Source organism: Girardinichthys multiradiatus, chromosome 23, assembly GCF_021462225.1.
Source record: "Girardinichthys multiradiatus isolate DD_20200921_A chromosome 23, DD_fGirMul_XY1, whole genome shotgun sequence".
Taxonomy (NCBI): domain Eukaryota; kingdom Metazoa; phylum Chordata; class Actinopteri; order Cyprinodontiformes; family Goodeidae; genus Girardinichthys; species Girardinichthys multiradiatus.
In genome coordinates this window covers 26774720-26795985 of record NC_061815.1, presented here as the reverse complement: position 1 = coordinate 26795985, position 21266 = coordinate 26774720, and the positions used below count along the sequence as shown (strand labels likewise).

General features: G+C 39.7%; 1 protein-coding gene across 2 annotated transcripts in view; it reads left to right on the top strand.

Annotated features, from left to right (window-relative positions):
* The window catches only part of LOC124860278 (protein diaphanous homolog 1), a 119904-nt gene extending 99737 nt beyond the window's left edge, over positions 1-20167 (top strand). For both annotated transcript variants that reach the window (XM_047353441.1, XM_047353440.1), the window contains 6 exons: positions 1084-1213; positions 1517-1641; positions 1755-1919; positions 2287-2419; positions 6090-6179; positions 18216-20167. In XM_047353441.1, the coding sequence (XP_047209397.1) occupies positions 1084-1213; positions 1517-1641; positions 1755-1919; positions 2287-2419; positions 6090-6179; positions 18216-18400 (828 nt within the window). In that variant the 3' untranslated portion in view covers positions 18401-20167. The remainder of the gene's footprint in view (positions 1-1083; positions 1214-1516; positions 1642-1754; positions 1920-2286; positions 2420-6089; positions 6180-18215) is intronic.
* The last annotated feature ends 1099 nt before the right edge of the window (positions 20168-21266 follow it).

The window sequence follows — 21266 nt, the reverse complement described above, 5'->3', positions numbered from 1 at the left end:
ACATCCAAAGCCTGATTTATTTTCTGTTCTTCTGTGCACTCTGATTGAAGCTTGGATAGATGGATGAGCATGTCTGTGTGCAACTCTTGCCACACATTGTCATTTGGATTTAGTTCTGGGCTCGAACTGGGCAGATTTAACTAGATATGATCTGAAACTTTAAAAAAAAACTTTAAACAGGACTTTTTATGGCTCTTTCGACATCTTTCTGTCAACAGCTCCCACCACCCGAGCTGTGGATCTTTGCAGCTCTTCCAGCGTTACCATGGCCCTCATGGCTGCTTCTGTAATTAATGCTGTTCTTGCCCAAGCCTGTCAGTTTAGCTGGATGAAAATGTCTTTGTAGATTTGCAGTTGTGCAATATTTTCAATTTTCAGATGAAGAATTGAATAATGTACAAAGAGTAATTAAAGCTTGGGGTATTTTGGGGAGCTTTTGGGGTATTTTATCCGTGGTAGAGCTGTGGGCCAGGGTAGGGGATGTCTGTTCCTTGGTCTTCATGATGCTGATTGTTCATTAATGTTCTCAAAACAAACTTCTGAGGTGGAACAGCAGATTTATACTGAGATTAACTCACACACATGTCTATTTAGTGATGTGGTGGCTTCAGAAAGCAGTTTGTGGACCTGGATTTGACAGTGAAGGGGGCCGAATACAAGTACAGGCCACACTTTTCAGATTTTTTTTTTTTCCAAGAAATACCTTCAATTTCACAATATCGTACTTCTTTGTGTTGGACGTAGTACACTCCAAGTTTGTGTTTATAATGCAACAAAATGTCAAAGTGAGACGTTATGTCTAAAGCAGTCACTGAAATATTAAAAGCTGTTAAAGCTAATTTCATCAGCCAGATAATGGCACAAAGATCTAGTTTTTTTGGTATTGGTAGTAGGAATGGTTACTCTGTTTCATTGGTCATTATTTTCAGTAATTTCTAATCTGGGTTATCTATCTGCATCTTGTCAACACTTAACACTCTCCGTCTGACTTGGGAGGAAACCGAAAACATGCAGACATTTGATGTTTATTTGATTGCTTTTTCCATGTGGTCCTTTTTAAAAATCAATTCTGTTTTCCATTAGTTGCGTGACACCAAGTCAACTGATCTGAAGCAGACACTGCTCCATTTCCTGGCTGATGTGTGCCAGGAGCGTTATCCTGAGGTCATGAGCTTTCCTGATGAGCTCACTCATGTGGAAAAGGCCAGCAGAGGTATTTAGAACATTTAGCCTTTAATCTAATCCAGTTTGAACTATTATCTATCCAATTCACCTGGTTTTACCTGCAGGGCCTTTTATTTAGTTGCTCGTATTATTTCAGATATTTAAGATAGCAACTTTTTTTTTTTTTTACTTACACCTTTATCTAATAAAATAAATGATATTCTGAGATTTTAAATGCCATTATGCAAGTGCCCTGGGTGTGGGAGGTAAAGGCATGTCATTATTTCTAAAGCCATCTTAACATCTGGCAGGTGGTTATTTTACAATCTTAACAATTTTCTCTTCCATGCAGTTTCTGCAGAGACGATTCTGAAGAATTTGGAGATGATGGGGCGTCAGATCAAAAACTTGCAGAAAGATCTGGAAACGTTTCCTCCTGCACAAAATGAAAATGACCTGTTTGTGGAAAAGATGTCTATATCCTTTAAGTCTGCTATGTAATATAATTCCAGTATTCTTATTTTGGTAAAAATACAAAACACTGACTGACTGTGATGTGTGTTGTATGTACCTTAACTGTATTTCTGCACAGTTTTGTAACCCAAGCACAAGAACAGTTTGAGAAGCTGGACATGATGCATAAAAATATGGAGATGCAATACGCTGACCTGGGACAATACTTTGTCTTTGAACCGAAAAAGATCTCTGTGGAGGAGTTCTTTGGAGACATCAGCAACTTCAAAAACATGTTCCAGGTATGTGCTTGTAAAAGAAAACGGGTCATTTTAGTCGAAAGAAAGAAATCTTTACAAAAAGTATACAAAGATCATTACAAAAATGGAGTTTGGTGAAATCTGTAGCAGATGAAAGGCAATTGTTGCACTACAATAAAGTAACGGACTTCAGTCATGTCCATTTATAGTGTTTTATTTGCCACTGGGATGCTAAACTTGTTCTACTTGTTAAAGGTTTAATGCAAGCTTCTGCTTTTGAAGTTTTGTTTACACCTCACACCCAGTTCCAGATCTCTCTTTAAGAATGCCTCTCAGACTTGAAATACTTCTTGATTTCTTTCTGTAATTGAACTTTGTTTGCTGACTTTTCTCTTTCCTCCTCCTGCAGGAAGCGGTGAAAGAGAACCAGAGGAGGAAGGAAGCTGAAGAGAAGATCAAGAAGGCCAAGCTGGCCAGAGAGAAAGCAGAGAAGGAGAAAGAGGAGAAACAGAAAAGAAACCAGCTTCTGGACATCGATGCAGGTCACGATTGCAGAGTCCTTTCTTTTTACCTGTGTGTGACTGAAACAGACACAAAAAAATCCACATTTATCACTTTGTATTTCTCTCACATTCCAGTTGGGGGCAGTCAGAGTCCACACTTCTGTGGAAAATGTTTGTGTGTCTGTGTGTGAGTGTAAATGATAAGGCCTTCAGTATTTATAGACCAGCGTTAATCTAATGTTGATGACTTGTTTGAGAGCAACTAACAATGAAGCTTCAGATAAAATGAGCACATGGAGGAAGATGCAAGTAACGCCTTGACCCTATTTTAGGTCTCTAAAGTTTGGGGGAGTTTCTTTCATAAAAGAAAAGTGGGAAAAAAAAACTTAAATCTCTTTATCAGCAAATACAGATTTCCAGTTTTCTGTTTGATACTAAAAAACGTTCTTAGCATATTGTCCCTTATAATACAAACCACCACTCTCTCATCCCTGCATGCACCGAGTTAGCACTCAAATCCTGCCTTGCAGACACACATTTATGTGGAGACTTTCCCCTCTTTCAGACTGCGACCTACTTTTAAATGCATTCCTCCTCTCTCTCTCTGGCTCCATTTGGGATCTCCAGAGACTCTGCTGATCTAGGGTCAAACTTTTCTACAGCCTCAGTGAATTTCATCCTGTGACTGATTCTGTTTGGCTTTGCCCATGTGCTAAAAACAAAACTCTTGGCTAAAATGTGTGGTTTTCTTTTGTATTTTCAGCTCCGCAGATGTCTACTCTTTTTCCTCTATTACTCATGCTTGTTTGGCTTTTCTTCCCCTCTTCTCTGTCCTTCATGTAAAGAACACTTTAAAAGAAAAAGCCCAGAGACCCTACCCAGGATATCTCATATCTGTGTTGAAAAGTTTGAACCATTTGGAGCTGAAAGTGATTAAATTTCATGTCCAACCTCTGGAGGCACACACAATAGAAACATAAGATAAGCACAAGTGTGTGTTTGTGAGTGAGGGATCATTTACATACAGGTGGCACATTTGACTGCCCCTCCATTCTGGACTCAGTCAACATCCCTTATTTGAGTTTGACCATACACAAATCACTCTGATGTGCACACACCTGCTCTTTGTTTTGCATGTGTTTATTACCCACATACTAAAATTTTGCCGAACAAAGTTTCCTCTCAGCAGCTGGCCTTTAACATTGACATCTCTCTGCTTCTGTTTGTTTCTCCTATCTGCTGTCCTCTCACATGCTGCCACTATCTCATGAATTTACTTAATATTTTTTTTGGTGGTCTGTGTAAATGTCAAATCCCAGTTGCTTGTTAAACCCTGGAAAGGTCAGTCTGTGCTTGCAGTTTGTGGCCTTGTCATTCCTGTGTGAGCCGCTCAGTATGCACACGTTTAAACACAAGATGATGGTTACTATAAGTTGCTATGAAAGGCTCATTCTTCAGGGAATCTGTGAAGTTTATATCTACTCACATTTGTAAATGCTCAAAAGATGTGTGTTAAATCCATGAAGTCAGTATACTGGGTTCAGGATGCTTTAAATGTGGTGCTTGCTCTAATTAGGTCTGACAGCTGCAGTACCTTATATTTACAACTAGATGTCAGTGGTTTGTGTAAAAGGCTGCGTGTTCTCACAGAGGGTGTGTGCTTGTCTGATTCGAGTGCTGGTATGGGAACCGACACTAGGAGTGCTCATACTCCACACAAAGAGTAAGGAAAGCAGCAGTGAGGTGTAGGCAGGGAGGAGGTGAGTAGGCCAGCAGATGCTTTGCTGCGGATTAGGCTGTGATGTCGCCTCTTAGGAAGGAGGGTAAGATGGGGAGAGGAGAGAAGCGATTGGATATGAGAGGATGAAATGGGATAAGCCCAGTTTGCCTGATGTCTCACACTGGGATACTGTGAAAGAGGGATTCTGTTTTAGCACTTTAGAAACATAACTATCCTGTCTCCATCTCTCATTTCTGTGTCTCTTTCACAATAGATTAGTTTCTGTGTTTACAGTTTCTCCTCCTGTTAGTAAATTATTTCATTAATCTTCTCATCAACCACCGTGTGAACATCCACTAGAGGTGCTGTTGCTCCACAAAAGATGCTGTGCAATTTGTGTGTGTGTGTAGGAGGAGGGTATTTCCTGCACACAGACATGCCTGTGTGTGTGTGTTTCAGCAGACCTGATCCAGATACAGCTTTAAAAGTTCAACTTCTACTGGTATTGCACTAATTAAGCTGACTTAACATCAACCTTTTCTGTTTGTTTAATGCACTTCTCTGTTTATGTATATTGTTGATGGTTTCAGATAATTTGGCCACATTGGATTAAAAAGCATATTCCAACATCCAATTTCTAAAGAAATGCTTTTTAAACATGTAACATTATCCACATTAATCCTGAAACGTAACTAATAGGGCATGATCTCCAACATGTGGCTGAATCCTGGAAAGTTTTCACACCATGCCCATTTTTTCTTACTAACAAATCAAACTTGGTTCAGAAGACTCCAATACTGCATGTGGCTTCATTTAAGAGTAATGTTGTCAGCTGCAACTGCAAAAACAAGATTTCCTGCATAAATGTAAGAGAACATGGGCTCTATCTTTTTTTATTTTTTTTTATTTGGGTGTTTCCTGAGACCAAGAAAAGCATATCTAGTAAACAGCCAGTTAACTGTTTGGTCTCTGAACTGCCTCCAGTATATTTTCAAGTAGGTTTGTGTGTTTCAGTGCCTCCGCGACTGCTTTAAGCGAACCATGTGATCAGTGTTAGTGTAAATATGCCAGATGTGTTTACCCTGAAGAAGAAAACTGCAGTTTGTTTCCTTTTTCTGGTCTGTTTGTGCAGTTCCAGCTCTTGGACATTGAGGGTTGTATGTGAGCCATCCAAGGCTGAGTGTGTGTGTCTGTGTGTGAGAGAGGATTTCACAGACATAACAGGCGAGACCACAGACCATCTGCTGCATGGCTTACTGCAGGATTAAATGCTGTGTTTGTGTGAGCTTGGCATGTGCTCTATGTTTGGGGGTTGGGAAGGTTACGGCATAAACCTTTAACCCTCAGCCCTACTGCCCCTTTTTCAGGACCCCTCTGTTCCTATTCAGATTCAGATGGACATAATTGAAAGCATCTGCCTGTGCACTGCCCACATAGCACTCACACAGAGTGGGCACCACACGTTTATGTAGCACCTTTGTTTTGTAGCCCTCAGACACCGAGGTTGTGCCTAGAATCTGGATGTAAACAACACAGGGGGCACAGGCAAACATCCAGAGACTCCAGATTTATATTCTGTCATTCAAATTTAAAATGTAGCCTACAATTACAAATGCATTTTGTAGACTTTAAGTGGATTTGTATATTTTTAGAAGATGACTTCCTGAAAGTGCTTCATGTAGCTTTTAGCAGTCACAGCTTGGACACCAGGTGTTTGCCAAAATGACCACATATCAGGTAGATAAAGCCATCTCCTATGTATGTGTTTCATATAAGAAAATGGAAACCCCAGGTAGGTTACTAAAAACAATCCTATCAGGAACGAAAATGAGTGATCAGAACCTGGCACTTATTTATGATATTAGGGCTGTGATGTAGGTAGTGTCTTCATGTGTGAGGTATAAACAGACATTTAAGTGTACATGCACTTAATATAATCTAGCATTTGTTGATGCATTGCTGACATTGTTTTCATGTCTTTGTTTACAGAGGGTGATGAAACTGGTATCATGGATGGCCTGTTGGAGGCGCTGCAGTCCGGGGCTGCTTTCCGAAGGAAGAGAGGACCTCGACAAGCAGGTACACACACTCACAGCTGTAGATCTTCATAAAACATGGTGGTCTTTCAGCTTTCTGTCTCACTTGAGATTCAGGTTTCCTCTCAGACAGATGGGTTTTAGACCTACCAGACAGAAGCACACGCAGCATCTGAGACTTATTTCCCCCCATTTAACTGTCTGTTTGTGTCAACACTCAGCAACATGCCTCAGAGGCTGAAAGGGTTGGTGTTATTCTCTGGGTGTGGTCGCAGAGAGCTTCAGACGCTGGCACAACAACAAAGTAGACTGAGGGTGCCATGAGTGGGTGTGGGCAGTTAAATACTCAGTGTGGCAACTGATGAGGTATGGTCCTAGAATAGGAAAATAAGGATTTAAATCTAGGAGAAAGCTTGACCAAGATATAAGATGGAAACTTAAATGAAAGGACATCCGTGAGTAAGCAATGTGCTACATATGTAATAACTGGCAAAAGTTTTTTCTTTTTAAAAAGTCTTGATATGCTTAGTATGCCACATTTAAAAACAATTCTTCCCTTACTTTATGAAACTTTACTGTTCTGAAATTAGGTTTCTTTGGGGAAAATTGTAGTCATTTGTAAATGATTTCAAGTTAACTTATTTCTTTACAATGAATAAAAAAGTTAATCTTTTCTTACAATCATCGACACCCATTAGATTCATGTACCTGAAGTATTTTAGTGTCACATATCTGACATGATTCAAAGGGCCAAATTCTCTTAGCCACTCTTCAAAATGAGAAAGACAAGATGACGTTCATCTCGACTAAGGCCGATCTGTGTTGATCTTTATGAAGCACAAAATGACTACAGACTACATCTGCCCATATCCACATTCAAAGCAATAATCAAAAGGTTTGAAACTAACTGGGACTCACAAGGCTCAACACAGACATGAAGATTGTCCCAACTATACAGTGAGGATGATGTTAAAGGAGGTAAAATCAAGTCTCCACAGCTCACACTCAAACCTGTAGCAAATAGAGATGTTCTGGGGTCACAAAGTTTCTGTAACAACCATTAGATGTTATCTCCCTGCCAACCAGTTGTTAAGGATTTGTGCCGAGAAAAAGCCCTTTTTCCCACTGTCACCACTGTTTACATTGGCATTTTTAAACACTACAAGGTATTTACATGAAAACCATGTGCTTTGATCAGATGAGATTAATATTGCCTTTTCAGCAACAAATCCTCCAGGTGGGTTTGGCATAAAACAATGCATTAATATATAGAAAGCACCTCCTCACTAGAATGTATGGTAAAGGGTCTGTGATGCCCGTTTCTCTTCCAAAGGCCCTGTGGACCATTTTTGATTGCTTGGCACTGTGAACTTTTTGTAATACAAGGATATTTTCAACAATCTGGTGACCAAATCAACACAGAAATTACTCACCAGACAAAAAAAAAAGTTATTCCATGGTCGTCTCTGTCCCCAGACCTAAATCCTTCAGAAAGCAGGTAGAAGAAAGAGGTAAAGAGAAGAAAGCAAAGATCCCTCTCTGCACGCTTCAACCTTGTAAACTGCTGTAGAACTAGACAAAGTTCTGTCCGATTGACAAAGGAGGCTTGTATTCATTGCAGATTGCTGCTACTTTTGTTAAAACCAGTTATTTTTATTTTATTTTTATTGGAATTTCTCCACTTAATTAATGTACTAAAGTTAAAAATAGACTTTTCAGCTTTTTTCTATGTTAAATCTTTCTCACACAAAGATTTTTTTGTAAATAAAGGCATAATAAATGCATTTTATTCCATAGCACGTCGGTCATCATTCTAGATACAGAGCTTTGTTAGATAATCAGGCTTCTTACTAGCTGTATATTAGTTGTATAACTTAAAACAGACACAGTGTGTCAGGCAGACTTCAGTATTTGTTGAAGCACAGTTTGAGTTAAAAATAATTGGATCATTTATTAATGCATAGGCTAGTCTAGCATTTCTCTCCTTGGTAAAGCTCCAGGCTGCACATATTTTTCAGGGCGCACCGTTGAAAAGACAAGTGAAGAGACAAGCCAGAGATCTGATTAGCTGCTCAATCTAAAGTCTCGCCATAAGGTCAACTGCTGTTTCTATGAGACTTGTATTTGCCTTCTCCTTTTTCTGTTTTTGTATTTGTAATCTTGTAACAGTGCATTTGGAAAGCAATATGGCCTCCTGGTCGGACCGTGTCAGTGAAATCAACTATGAGGTCACTTAGCACAACTTTGTAACCCAATCCCTTGTTTAGGGCAAGTTGTGTGTTACCAAATGACTTAGAAAATGTCCAGTGGCTATTAACTGTATGCAAGGGAGATGGCGTGTGTGTTCATTCACATGCACTTTAGCGTGCATTCAGCAGTTGCACATAAAGGTTGTAGAAGAGTGTGAAACCCAATATATCCCTCAATAGAAGCCAGATGTGAAGCGTTGTTACAGAGTAGGGTAACTCAAAGCCAGAGGGGTAGCAAACTCTGCTCTTTTTTTTCCTTCTGATCTGCTTTTTTAAACTTCTTTCTTACTTACATTTTAGAGATTAAAATGAAAATATATTTACAGATTGCTGTTGTCGTCTTCCAACAGTTGTAAAAATCATTCTGTGGTCCTGCTTTGACCTCAATGAGGAAATCTTTGAGTGCAGAAAGCTCCTCAGTAATAAACAACAGTGTCGCTTTGCTTCCAAACTCACTGAGACAAAAGTGTGGGGCGAACTAGAGGGAGAGGAGAGCAGGAAGAAAAAAAAAAAAAAACCTGGGGCCCAGTTTGGGGTTCACTCAGTCATCCATAACTCTGTTTGGCCACCTTACATTGCTTTACAGGAAATACCTGATCATGTTACGTGAGAGAAAGAGAAACAAGCTGTCCTTCCTAAACGTATTGTGGGAAGAAGATCTGGAAAGTTTAAGCAGCAGTATGTGTAGCATCCATGCTGAATGTCTCTCCCACCAGACGGTGTCATTTCTGCTTCACTCTTCCCCAGTTCAGGGTTTTCCATGGCTGCTGTTTTGAAGCCAGACTGTGGTTTATTTTCAGTCTTGGTCAGAAGTTTATGTTGTTCTCTCCCATGTTTAAAGGCTGTGTTTAGTTATCCATGTGGTGTTTTGCAGGCTGGAGGGCACACAATACTTTCACCAACACAAGAGGATGGTATTTTGTTTATGTGTATGCATGCAGGTTTTACTGGATGGTTGAGTCAGAGGTCTTTATTTAGTGGAGATGGGGTAGGAGGAGATTTATCTTGATTCTCACTCTGTTGACACATATCTGGCGATTTGTGGAGCCTTGGCTGCCTCCCTGCGGTGTGTTACTGGATTTTGTAGATTTAGTCCATAATATATCAACTCCAGCTTGTTACAGGATTACTCTGAACTGTTTATTTGGAAACCTTTGTTGAAATGAAACAAATGATTGTGATGTTGGGGCATCCTCAACTTTGACAGCTCATAAGGGAGTCAGTTTCATTAGATGCAGTTTCTCATCCTTTCCACCCTCAGTCATTGTGACATAATATGTCGCTCACCCAGAGCCAATATAACCAGTTAATGATTTTATTGCAATCTAGTTGCTTGTCCCTGCAGCTAAAAGCCCTATTAATGTAATCTGTGATGGTGGAGTGTTTTGTGTGATCAGATGTGACATTAAAGGGTTTCAAAAGAACCAATAAGCTTGTATTAATTTCAGATATCCTGGAACTCTTTAAATCATTGGAGCTCTTTGAGATAGTTATTTACAATTCATTTTATATAGTATTATAAATTGGAAAAATAGTGTCATAAAAGTGCAACTAAAAAGTATTCACACCCCATTCCCTGAAGTTAACTTTTGGTTCCTAAATATGGGCTGACTTTGTTGTTTGTTTTTATGCCAAGGTTCAAGCACGTTGCCAGTATGTTTTAGCTACAACAACTCTATAGCAGGGGTGAAAGTGAGCCAGTACGGTCCGGTACTGCGTACCACTAAAAGATGGTACACAGTACCAGGAAGAGGGAAGAACGGCTGTCTGCTATGAAGCAGTCATCCAGAACTAGTTACGGCTGCAAAAATTCACGAGCACACAAAGAAGATCAGATCCGCTACTGATAGGTAGTCTAAAACACGACTTAATCTGTTTAGAAATATAGTTTTTTTCTCCTCATTACAAATAGTTTCTGAACTGTTCGTGCTGTGCTGTAGCCTCAATGCTCTTGCTTTGCTTCTCTCCCCTTGGAGCTCGAGGCTTTTGTGAACGTCCAGCCTTTAAAACGAGCACCGCTACGTTTAATGTCTGTCTGCTTGCTGCTAAATAGCCCAGTTAAAAGCAAAGAGAGAGTAACTAGTTGAGTTTCATGTTATTTTGCTGAATTACAACAACACAGTACAGCTCGAAAACACCGCGTACAACCAGAGATTTCACATACACTACACGAGAGACTGGGAGATTTTATACAGGTGGTGCACAGACATAAAAAAACGCCGCTTGCATTAGTACTGGACAAACAATAAATCACTAACCATCTACAGATTTTTAAATAAAAACCACGAAAACAACCAAAATTGTTTATTTAACTGAAATCAAAACTTGACCATAATGCAGAGAACAATAACTTCTTTGTTCAAAAGAAAAGACGGAGACTGAAGATGAAAAGTTGCGCATTAGAAAATGGTTTAACATCGTTTCATACATGGCAGTTCTTTAACAATTGAAATAAATAAATATATATATATATATATATATATATATATATATATATAATTCATGGCTAAATTAGACCAGCCTGGTAGCCAGTCTTCATTTATTGCACATTGCACCAGTAAGTGCAGAGTGTGAAGGTTCAATTAGCAGGGTAAGAGCACAGTTTTGCTCAAAATATTGAAATGCACACAACATCATGGGTGACATACCAGAGTTCAAAAGAGGACAAAGTGTTGGTGCACATCTTGCTGGCGCATCTGTGACCAAGACAGCAAGTCTTTGTGATGTATCAAAAGTCACGGTATCCAGGGTAATGTCAGCATACCACCAAGAAGGACGAACCACATCCAACAGGATTAACTGTGGATGCAAGAGGAAGCTGTCTGAAAGGGATGTTCGAGTGTTAACCCGGATTGTATCCAAAAAACATAAAACCACGACTGCCCAAATCACGGCAGAATTAAATGTGCACCTCAACTCTCCTGTTTCCACCAGAAATGTCCGTCAGGAGCTCCACAGGGTCAATATACACGGCCGGGCTGCTATTGCCAAACCTTTGGTCACTCATACCAATGCCAAACGTCGGTTTCAATGGTGCAAGGAGCTCAAATCTTGGGCTGTGGACAATGTGAAACATGTATTGTTCTCTGATGAGTCCACCTTTACTGTTTTCCCCACATCCGGGAGAGATACGGTGTGGAGAAGCCCCAAAGAAGCGTACAACCCAGACTGTTGCATGCCCAGAGTGAAGCATGGGGGTGGATCAGTGATGGTTTGGGCTGCCATATCATGGCATTCCCTTGGCCCAATACTTGTGCTAAATGGGCGCGTCACTGCCAAGGACTACCGAACCATTCTTGAGGACCATGTGCATCCAATGGTTCAAACATTGTATCCTGAAGGCGGTGCCGTGGAAAAGTTGAAGGGGTGTAAATACTTTCTGGTGCCATAATCAGCTAAAATGTTAAGATTTTTGCTTTCAGCATAGGTATAAAAGTACATGTATATTTTCCAGTAATATTACTGCCCCCTTTATGTCACTTTTGATACGTTTCAAAATGATCACGTTTCGAAAAACTGAGGGAAACATTCTGTGACAAATTTCTGCTGCAATATTCAGGCATTTTGGAGCAATGTTGCTGCCTTTACACTAGAGCTCTAAATGGTACCGGTGCTGGGCTGGTTCACTTGAAAGCTCCAGGATTTACAACGCTGTCATCATTGTTCCTGTAACAGAAATGAATGTTTAAGATTTTCTAAAACGTAGGGAGACATCTTCATATAACATTAGACTAACTAAACATCTGACTGCCTAGTGTTGCCATTTCCAGGCAGAACAGTCTGCCCCCGGACAGGATCCTGATTATTTTAATCACTGTAACCATCCAGCTGTCCGGACCTCATAATAAGACAGCAATTGGTTGTTGTAGAGTTTCTGGAAAGTTTATTTTAAAAGCTTCAACGGGAGCTAATGGTAGTTTATATTAAATAAGTCTAATTTGGAATTTACAATAAAAGCAAGATATAAAAACTAAACTATCTTGTTTTTCCTCTCAAGTCCAGAAAACATATTGACATACTTTGTTGCACCGCCTTTGGTTTTTAGGACAGGTTAAATGATTTAAACCATCCACCCTGCAGCTGGAAAATATTCCCCATCAATCATGTTCAGGATGTGCTTTTGTCCAGTTTCTGCCATAAATATTCAGTCGAACCTCCTCCAGCAGCAGTGTTTATCTGTTTTGGTTTGTTTTTATAGCTGAGCCTGTTGAGAAAAGGTTCTTTTAACAACTTCATGAGTCTTTGTACATTAAGTGAGAGAACCAGACAGTGTTACTTTGTTACAGATCAGGTTTTATGAACTGTTGTGGGAGTTTAAATATGCCAAATTGCCATGTTTGTGAATGCTCATTGGTTGGTTAGATGACTTGTATCTTTCTAACAAGGGCAACATTTTGTTTAGTCTAAATTTATAAATGTTGACTCCATTCTTTATTTCAATATCGTTTCTATTGTCTATCATTATGTGAAGAGTTCCCCCTCCCCTTGCTTTCCACCTCTCACAGCTGCAGTGACTGCAAACGACACTGCTGATTGTAAAAAGACCACTGAGAACCTATTGAGTGGGCCGTCATGCTCATTGTGTCACTGCGGTGTGACCGAATGGTGCGCCACGAGGTTGTAGAGGCGATCTACCCACTCACCTTTGACCTGTACCTCAGATCACACTTTATGTGGGTGGGTGTTTGTGTACAAAGAGCAGACTGCATGGTGGATCCTCAGCTGTCTACCCTCCGTCTGTCTGCCACCCCTTTCCTAAAATACAAAAACACAAAACACACACGGCAGATGCTCGCATGCCGATACAAAGACATGCAAATGGATAAAGCTGAACGCACGTTCCAGAGGACAGACATCCTTCTATGCAGAACTTTAAAGCTATCCCTATGAGCTTCAGGTCTTTGTCCAAATAAAATAAATGTAAAAATATATATTTTTTATATGTATTCAGACTAAAGCAGCTTGGTTAAAATCAGCTGCTGATTTGGTTACACAGGGTTCCTATCCTCTATGGAGACTGATTTCAGTATAATCCAGGTCTAGATTAGTGAGGAAAAAGTTAAGAAGTGCATGGATCAATATTTGTATTTCCAGACTTTATTCTAAGTCCTATTGTCTAAATGCTGTCCTTCTTATCCTTCATTTTGTCCTCCCTCATGTCCTTCTGTCTTCCCTCATGTCCTTCCTTCCTGGTGCTACCTCTATTTATTTTGTCCTTCCTTTTATTGTTTCCTTGTGCCTCTGTCCTTGAGACCTACCCGTCTTGCTTCCTTGTGTCCTTCTTTCCTTCCTTCTAGTTTGTTTTTGCAAGTTTTATTGCTAAAGCCTGCATACACTAGTATAGTCAACTTTAGTATTTTATAATTTAAAGTGAACACAAAGGAGTCAGAATACCCTGGAACTTTTTTAAATATAAGTGAAAAGGAACCCTGTTTAGGGTAAATTAAGTGGAGGAATTTTGTGTGTAAGCACACTAAAGACCCATCTGCTGGGTCACGACCCTCAGTGGAACATCCAATCACAGGGCAAGATAAAGAGCATAGCAACAATAAAGGCACACGCTGGCTCTGCTGTCCGCTCTTAGATAAAAACACACCATCTGAAGGCATGCTTTCACAGATGCTCGCAAACACCAGCTATCACACCTGAAGCAAGATCAATCCAATAGGAGAGAGATCGTCCATCAAACCGTGACTGAAACAGCAGGGACGTCACACATCAATAACCAGAAAGACAATATGAACTCCAACCACACACGTGCACCAGTGGCAGAAAGTGCTTAATGTTTTGGCATCAATAGCTTCTCCAGGAGTCTGTAGTGATGCTAGATGATGTCATTATTTCCCACAGTCCTCTGCTGTAGCGCAGCAGTGTATTACTCACTGCAGCCTGAGGAGGGGGATATGTGTCCCTGATAAAATGAAAACAAGCTGTGCCTGCATCTGCAAATACACCATCATCTTAGCTGTCACACCATCAAGATGTTGTCCTGTGTGTTTCTGTACCATAAACAGTCGGTACAATACAGAGCAGAGGTTTTAACCATATCATAGTTCTTTATACTTTCCTGCTTTCTGTCCTGTTCTTGAATTATAAAGACCTTGCTTTTAAGAAATTAGTGAACATTGAAGGACAGAACAGAATATTTTAACAAGTCCCTAAAATACCTGCATTAAAAAAGAAAACAGAAGTAATATCTTTGAAAAACAGGAAATAAATCTGAGTAAAGACCTGAGGACCTGACAGATTATCATCCTTTAGTTTATCATCAAAAATAAAACAAGTTTTCAGTTTCTAGCTCTCTGGGAATCCTCTTGTTGATGCTAAAATACTCATTTATTTTATTTATGTTGAAGTTTGTGTTTTTCATGAAGTGGAAACAGGGCCGGTACCTATAAAGATCCAGTTTAAAGCTCTTTTGTTTCGGTAAAATGGCTAGGTAAACACAGCCCCGCTTAATCCCACAGGTTTAATCTCTAAATGACTCCACTGTCACATTTTAACTGGCTTGACAAACAAAAAGCAGTACTCTGAGAATGACTGGTATGAATTTGAGTGGAAAAAGCAGCGAAGAGCAAAAGAAAAACTTCCAAAAACCTCTCCTGAGGAAATGTTGCTCTAGAGCATTTTTAACGATGACATAAAGCATTGTTTAAAAGTGAAGGATAAAATGATTGCAAACTAAGGTGTTATTGTCTACCAGAACAAAGCTGCAGAGCATCTCCCATCCAGATTGTTCTTGGTTAGCTCATTGTTTCACTTTCCCATTCATAAGGACTACAACACTGAACCGCAGGGCATTATCTCCCTCATCAGGTACTCATTACTTTGTCTCCTGCAGTGTAATGTGTTACAGACTTTTTTTCACTTTGTTTTTTGTGCCACAAAGCACCCTACAGCGTGCCAACGTTCACTAGTAAATAGACCATCAACAATCTTTGTAGTCAGCCCCAACAAATCCTGCAAATATGCTGCAGCCACCCAGCTCCATACCAAACGCATGGATCATTTAGTCAGCATCAGAGCTGGTAATCAAGTTCAAAATACATGCATGTTTTTTTTTTGTTGTTGTTTGTAATGCATGTTGAAAGAATACTGCAGTTAGTTTGGTGCTGCAGTTCTTTACAACTCAAATGTCCTCAAGCTGCTGGGTAATTGGATAATGTTAGAAAAGTCAGTGTTGGACTAAATCCAGAGCTGCTGTTTGATACATTTCCAAATAGAACCTTTGCTTAGAAAGCTCCTATCAGAGCAGCAAAAGAAATGCAGCAGTGGATTTTCCAGATCAACAAGTTAACCTGAACGTATGAAGACACCCAGCATGATTCAAGTAGTTATAACACAATCTCAATGATCAGAACATGGCTGTCGAATCAGTTCTTAGTATTTTGAACTGTTAAATGTAAAGTGCAGCACATACATTAACACTTATTTTTAAGAAGCCTCTTTAAAATGTCTCATCTACTGAAAAATAGGAGTTTATTTCCTTTTTGTGCTTTTTGAAATGATCTTGGAACTAAAAGCAGCTATGTGTTTGGGGAAGCTGTCAGGGCTGACGGAAATTTACGTTTTCACCAGATTTAGCTTTTTCATGTGATTGTGAAATGTCTAAAACATATTTGAAATCGGTTAAGATACTAACAGAGGTCTGAGAGGACGGGATGTTTTTTGTTTTTTTTTTAGTTTTGGGTATGGATAATTTAACTCCAATTATGTTTATAAACAAATGTGTCACAGTGAGTCTTGTCATTGCGATATTCTCTGGATGGTCAGAGCCTACAGAACATTGTAATCATATTTTTCAGATAATTAGAACATCATCTTTTATTCTTTTACTTTAAATTTGTTTCCCATGCTGCTTCCTCTTCCTCTCCTCCTTTGCTCTCAAGAGGAAGTGGAGGAGGATGAAAGAAGAGAAGCTGCCTTGACACCCTTTGAAGAACTTCTTCTCTGCGAGTTTAAACATGTAGGACAAGCTCTACCTACACTTCCCACACAAACACACACTGTTCCTCATGGTTTTTGGGTCATTTGCATAATTTCTAATTAGCACATTTATGGGTATGAAGGAGTTGGATAAAAATAGACAGAGAGAGAGATGGGTTTTATGATGGGGAGAGATGTGTTTCCTACAGGAAAGGGAGGAAGGTGATTGTTTGCTACCTCAGCTGTTGTTCTGATTTGTTCAGCTGAGATAGAAACAGACGACAGACCACTACTAACTGCAGACCCCGATCTAAACAGTTTCCTTCTGTCTTTCCGTAGACTCAGTTTTGTCTCTGTCGCAGCTAGTTCTGGAAACAAGCTCGGTAAATCTGTGTGGAGTTTTTTTTTTTGTGTGCTTTCCTTGCATATCGACACATCTCATGTTGTTTGTGAAACCATGGTTCATTTGCATGCACGTTTCTTTTTATTTAGAAGATTAGTGTTTTAGTTTTGCATTGTTTGCTTGAGGAGTGAAGACCTCTGAACTTTCACCTGGTGTATACACTGAAAACAAACACACAAGCACAATCTCCCACTGACCTATATAACTCAAAATGGCTGCTGCTGCTGTACAGCTGTCCTCCTACACAGCAGAGCACGCAGCGGTAAAGAACAGGCGGAGGAAAGGAGCGATAAGGCGGCTGCTGGTCTGTGTGAGGAAATAACTGTAAGCAGGTAGAGGAATAAAAAAAAGGACCGTATCCTCGGGGTCCAATTCATCATGCTGGCACTTATTCTCTCCATGAATTTTCCATCTTATTTCTGTCACCTCTTTCATTCCTCACAGCTTATTCCCTCTCTGACTCAAGTCTCTGTATCCATTTTCGTCTCATTTTCATTCATCCCTCTGTCTTTAATCTTCCCACAGTATGAATCATCCTGTATAACCCGCTGCCTTGGCGCTTGGATTTTGCTCACATCATCCCTGCTTGCTCCTCTTATCAGCCCCACGTTCTCTTCTCCGTCAGTTTTATCCTACCTTCTTTCTAACTTTAACGCTAGCAGCGAATTCCTCCAGATATTACATTAATGCAGTTTTCTTACAAACTGCTTTGTTTGTATCTTAAATCTGCAGAGAAAATTGAGTTGTGAACTTTCTTACTGACTTGCGTTTTCATGTCATCTTTGAGTATGGTGTACAGTAACCAGGGTTCCTGCACAATCTTTAAAACTATGGCATTGAAGTATTTTATTTCCTTTTATATTGTTCAAACTTTGTATGCATTTGTTTTTCAGTCTGTCTGTCCATGCATCCATCAGTTTTTTTTTCCTTCAGTTTGTCCATGTATCCATTTACCTCATCTTTTTGTCCATCTATGCGTCTCTCCATTAATACATTCATTAGTTTCTGTGTTGTTCCGTCTGCCCAGTTGTCCATCTTATCATTTCCTCCATCTGTTTATCAGTCCATCCAGCAGTTTATCTGTCCATGCTTCCCTCTGTCCATCCGTTTTTACTTCCACTTACTCATCCTTCCATTTGTTTATAAAAATTAATTTGTTGACTAATCCAACTGTTTCTGTCTGTCAAACATCCATCATTCTGTGCAACTGCCCATCTGTTTATTGATCCATATCTGTTTCTACATCCTTTAATTCATGTCCTTCTTCTTTGCCTCTTGTTTTTCGAGGTTCCAGAGCAGGACAACTGTAGAAACAATTGCCAGAAATCCACAGTGAACCTTTTTCATTCATACTTTAAAATGGCCTAAAGAGGGCCAAGAACTTTGGAAATTTGAGTCTGGAAAAGTCTGGGATGCGTAGGAACCCTGAGTAGCTCACCTGAATGTTCAGATTCATTGGGGCGTATTTGTTTTGCCTGACGTTGTTCTTTTTCATTCTCAGCCAACCACCGGCGAGCTGGCCATGCAGTGACCAACATCCTGGCCAAAGAGCTGATGCAGGAAGATGCCCCATCATCCAGTAAAATACCCACAAAAAAGGCAAAGTCTGAGAAGGAGGAGCCAAAACTAGAAGGGGCAGAATCCTTGGAGGAGTTATTGGACGCTGTTCAATCTCGGTCTAATTAGGCTTCTAAGTACAGAAGTGTATTTTTTTTATATGCAGTGGTGTTAAAAACAGATCTTTTTTATGCAGTAAAAGGGCCAACATCTAAATGACATTAGTTCTCTGCCATTTTCCTCATCCCTTTCCTTGCACGGACCATTTTAGGATTTCTTTTCTGCTTTCGGTTGTGTTGACGGCGAGAGGCGGAACTTGAGACAAGAGGGGCGGCCTCTGAATGTTCGCTCATTTCTTTCTTCCGCATATGCACATAAAGGTAAACATTTTCATCAAGGGGCATCTTCAGCCTTTCCCAAAGACTTACTCAGGACTGAATCACCCCTTTTTTATTTCATTTTGAAACCCAGACTGGGAACGTCAGGAGCTTCCCACCAGCAGTTATGACTTTTTTTCCTGGATGTTTGAGCAATGGGAACTTTCTGCTTCTTTTTTTCCCCACTAAATGATGAAACGTAATTCCTTGTAACATTTTGAAAAACTGTATGTCACTGTGTAATAGTTTGTCCACCTGTTTTAATTGAAGTGCCAACCAGTCTCATCATTTCACTTGTAGGCGTGGTCCAGTTTCACACTGGAGGAAGCATGTGGACCACCTTATTACCAGCACTATTCACCTGGGGTTTTCTTACAGAGAGGATTTTTCTCACTGGTGTGCATCAAATGGTTATTCTTTTTATAAATAAAAACCATAACCTAAACTGTACTGGAAGCGAATTTGCATAGAAACCAAACAATCATTTTTAAAGGTGTTTTCATGCAAACATACTGTAGCCTGAGTAGTTTACATTCCTGTTTTCTGTATATGTGAAGATCCGAGTGTAAAATTAGCCGCCTATATTTAGTTTCGTGTGGACAAACCTTTGTGTATCTGTGTTTTGCTTGCAAGTTTCAGTGTTTGTGTGCACATGTGTGTGTTGCCGTCTATAATTACTATACAATACCAACCAGGCTGTCATGAATGATGATCTTGTGGTCTTTCTGCTCAGAGTATAGCACACTGGAAAACAGCCCAGAAACTGCTGAGACAAGTATCTGTGTTCACTTGTTAGACTGTCTGCTCTCCCACTTCCACCGAACTGCAGCCGTCGTCTCCGGATGTCTGGCCTCGCTGCTGTTTGTATTCTGCAACCTTCGGCGGACATGTTGCCGTGATGTTTCGGTGTAAGTCCTGACAGGTGATGCCAGCTGTTCAATGCAGTTTAGGCTCGTATGGAAATCCATCAGTGTATCCTGCAGCCCAGCTCTCTATAAGGCACCACTGATACGGTATGCTGTGTAAAAATAGATAACTTTTTTAAAATGTTTTTCCTGGGAGAAAGTGGCACTTAAACGTCATCAGGTGGATTCCAATGAAGCACTTGAGGTGTGGTAAAATCTCATCTTGGATCTAGTGCTTTATTTTATTCTTCGAACACTGAGGAAATATCCAGTTAACTGCTGCATCTGCACAAAACATCTCATTGCTGTAATTAAACAGACATAACTGCTGTGTTGTTTGATATTCTCTGTTCAGGAAGGCAGCACTAGATGATTGTAAGTTTTGGAATATAAAAAACATCCAAACACCGCTGGAATATTCTACCTGATCTCACTTGTTCTTTTTTCTGTATCTTTTTCCTTTTTATAAGAGATTTTGTTCTAAACCTTTTACGATAATTTTATTGTATGAATCGATTTTCACTGATTGCTTGATCCATATAGAAACATGCACATTCTGTTAATTTTGACCAATTAAAATGTCTGAAGTAATATAATAAAGTGATTGGCTCTTATTTAAATCCATATTTCCTTAAAATCAACCTGTTTATTAAGAACCCTTTCTTTTGGGCTGTGAGTAAATCCAAGCATTCCTGCTCCTCCCGCTCATGTAAACGCGTTCTGCTGTAAAATACCAGTCATTGCAGTCTGGCCTTCTGTAGTTTTGTGGCCAAAAGGCAGCACAAGAATGAAGAAACAGTGGCGTTGGTTATTTTTGCTGATAAATCCAAGGATTTTCCATGGCTCCAGTGTTTCCAGAGATATTTTTCCAACACTATACGCCAGGATCCAACAGGACACCACCTCTTTGCGCCTGTGTGTATGCATTCAGAGAGAGATGGAAATTGACGGCATTTTTATCTCTTTTCCTAAATTCTGTTTCAAACCTTGTTTTAGTGTCTTACTTCGTAAAGCTATGATTGGTGATTTGTCGGACAAATACTGAAAAATCTTTTTCTTTTTTCTTCTCTATTCATTTATCTAAACTAAGAACTTTCACCAATTTTCTAATCCAACAGCAGGATGTGGATGCAGTGTTTTGCATTTAATGAAAAGTTTAGGGTAATGAATGGGGAAAATGTTACCATATTTTCTGTTGGTATAATGTAAACGTTTTGAGTAAAACTGTCCAACACGATACCTGAATTGTGTTCTGTTTGTGGTGCCATTTTAGCCCGTTTATCAGACCAGAATGGCTTTCTGCAGCTTTTTTTTAAACTGTTTAGTCTTTTATTACAAGAACAAAAAAATCACCACCTTTAAGAGAACGCATTTTCTGATCTGCTGGGACCAACCCTAACACTTTTCTGGGAATATCCAAAAAGAAAACTCGAAGTTTCAGAAGAGCTACCAAAATATCTGCTAGTGCAGTTTTGTGCAGATTTTTTGTGTCTGCAGCTCTGATCTGGAAGTGGAGTCGACACTCTTTCTCCCACCATGTTTAAATAATTTACCCTCAGCCTATTCCTGCAGGCTGCAGCTAGTTTCTGTGCTCAAGATTAGACATAAATCCTGTACTGTGGTCATAGTTCCTGACCCATTAAATATGCCAGAAAATTGTATTCAGTTTTGTTACGTTCTCTGACTTTTTCAGGGAAGACCGTAAATTCTGCC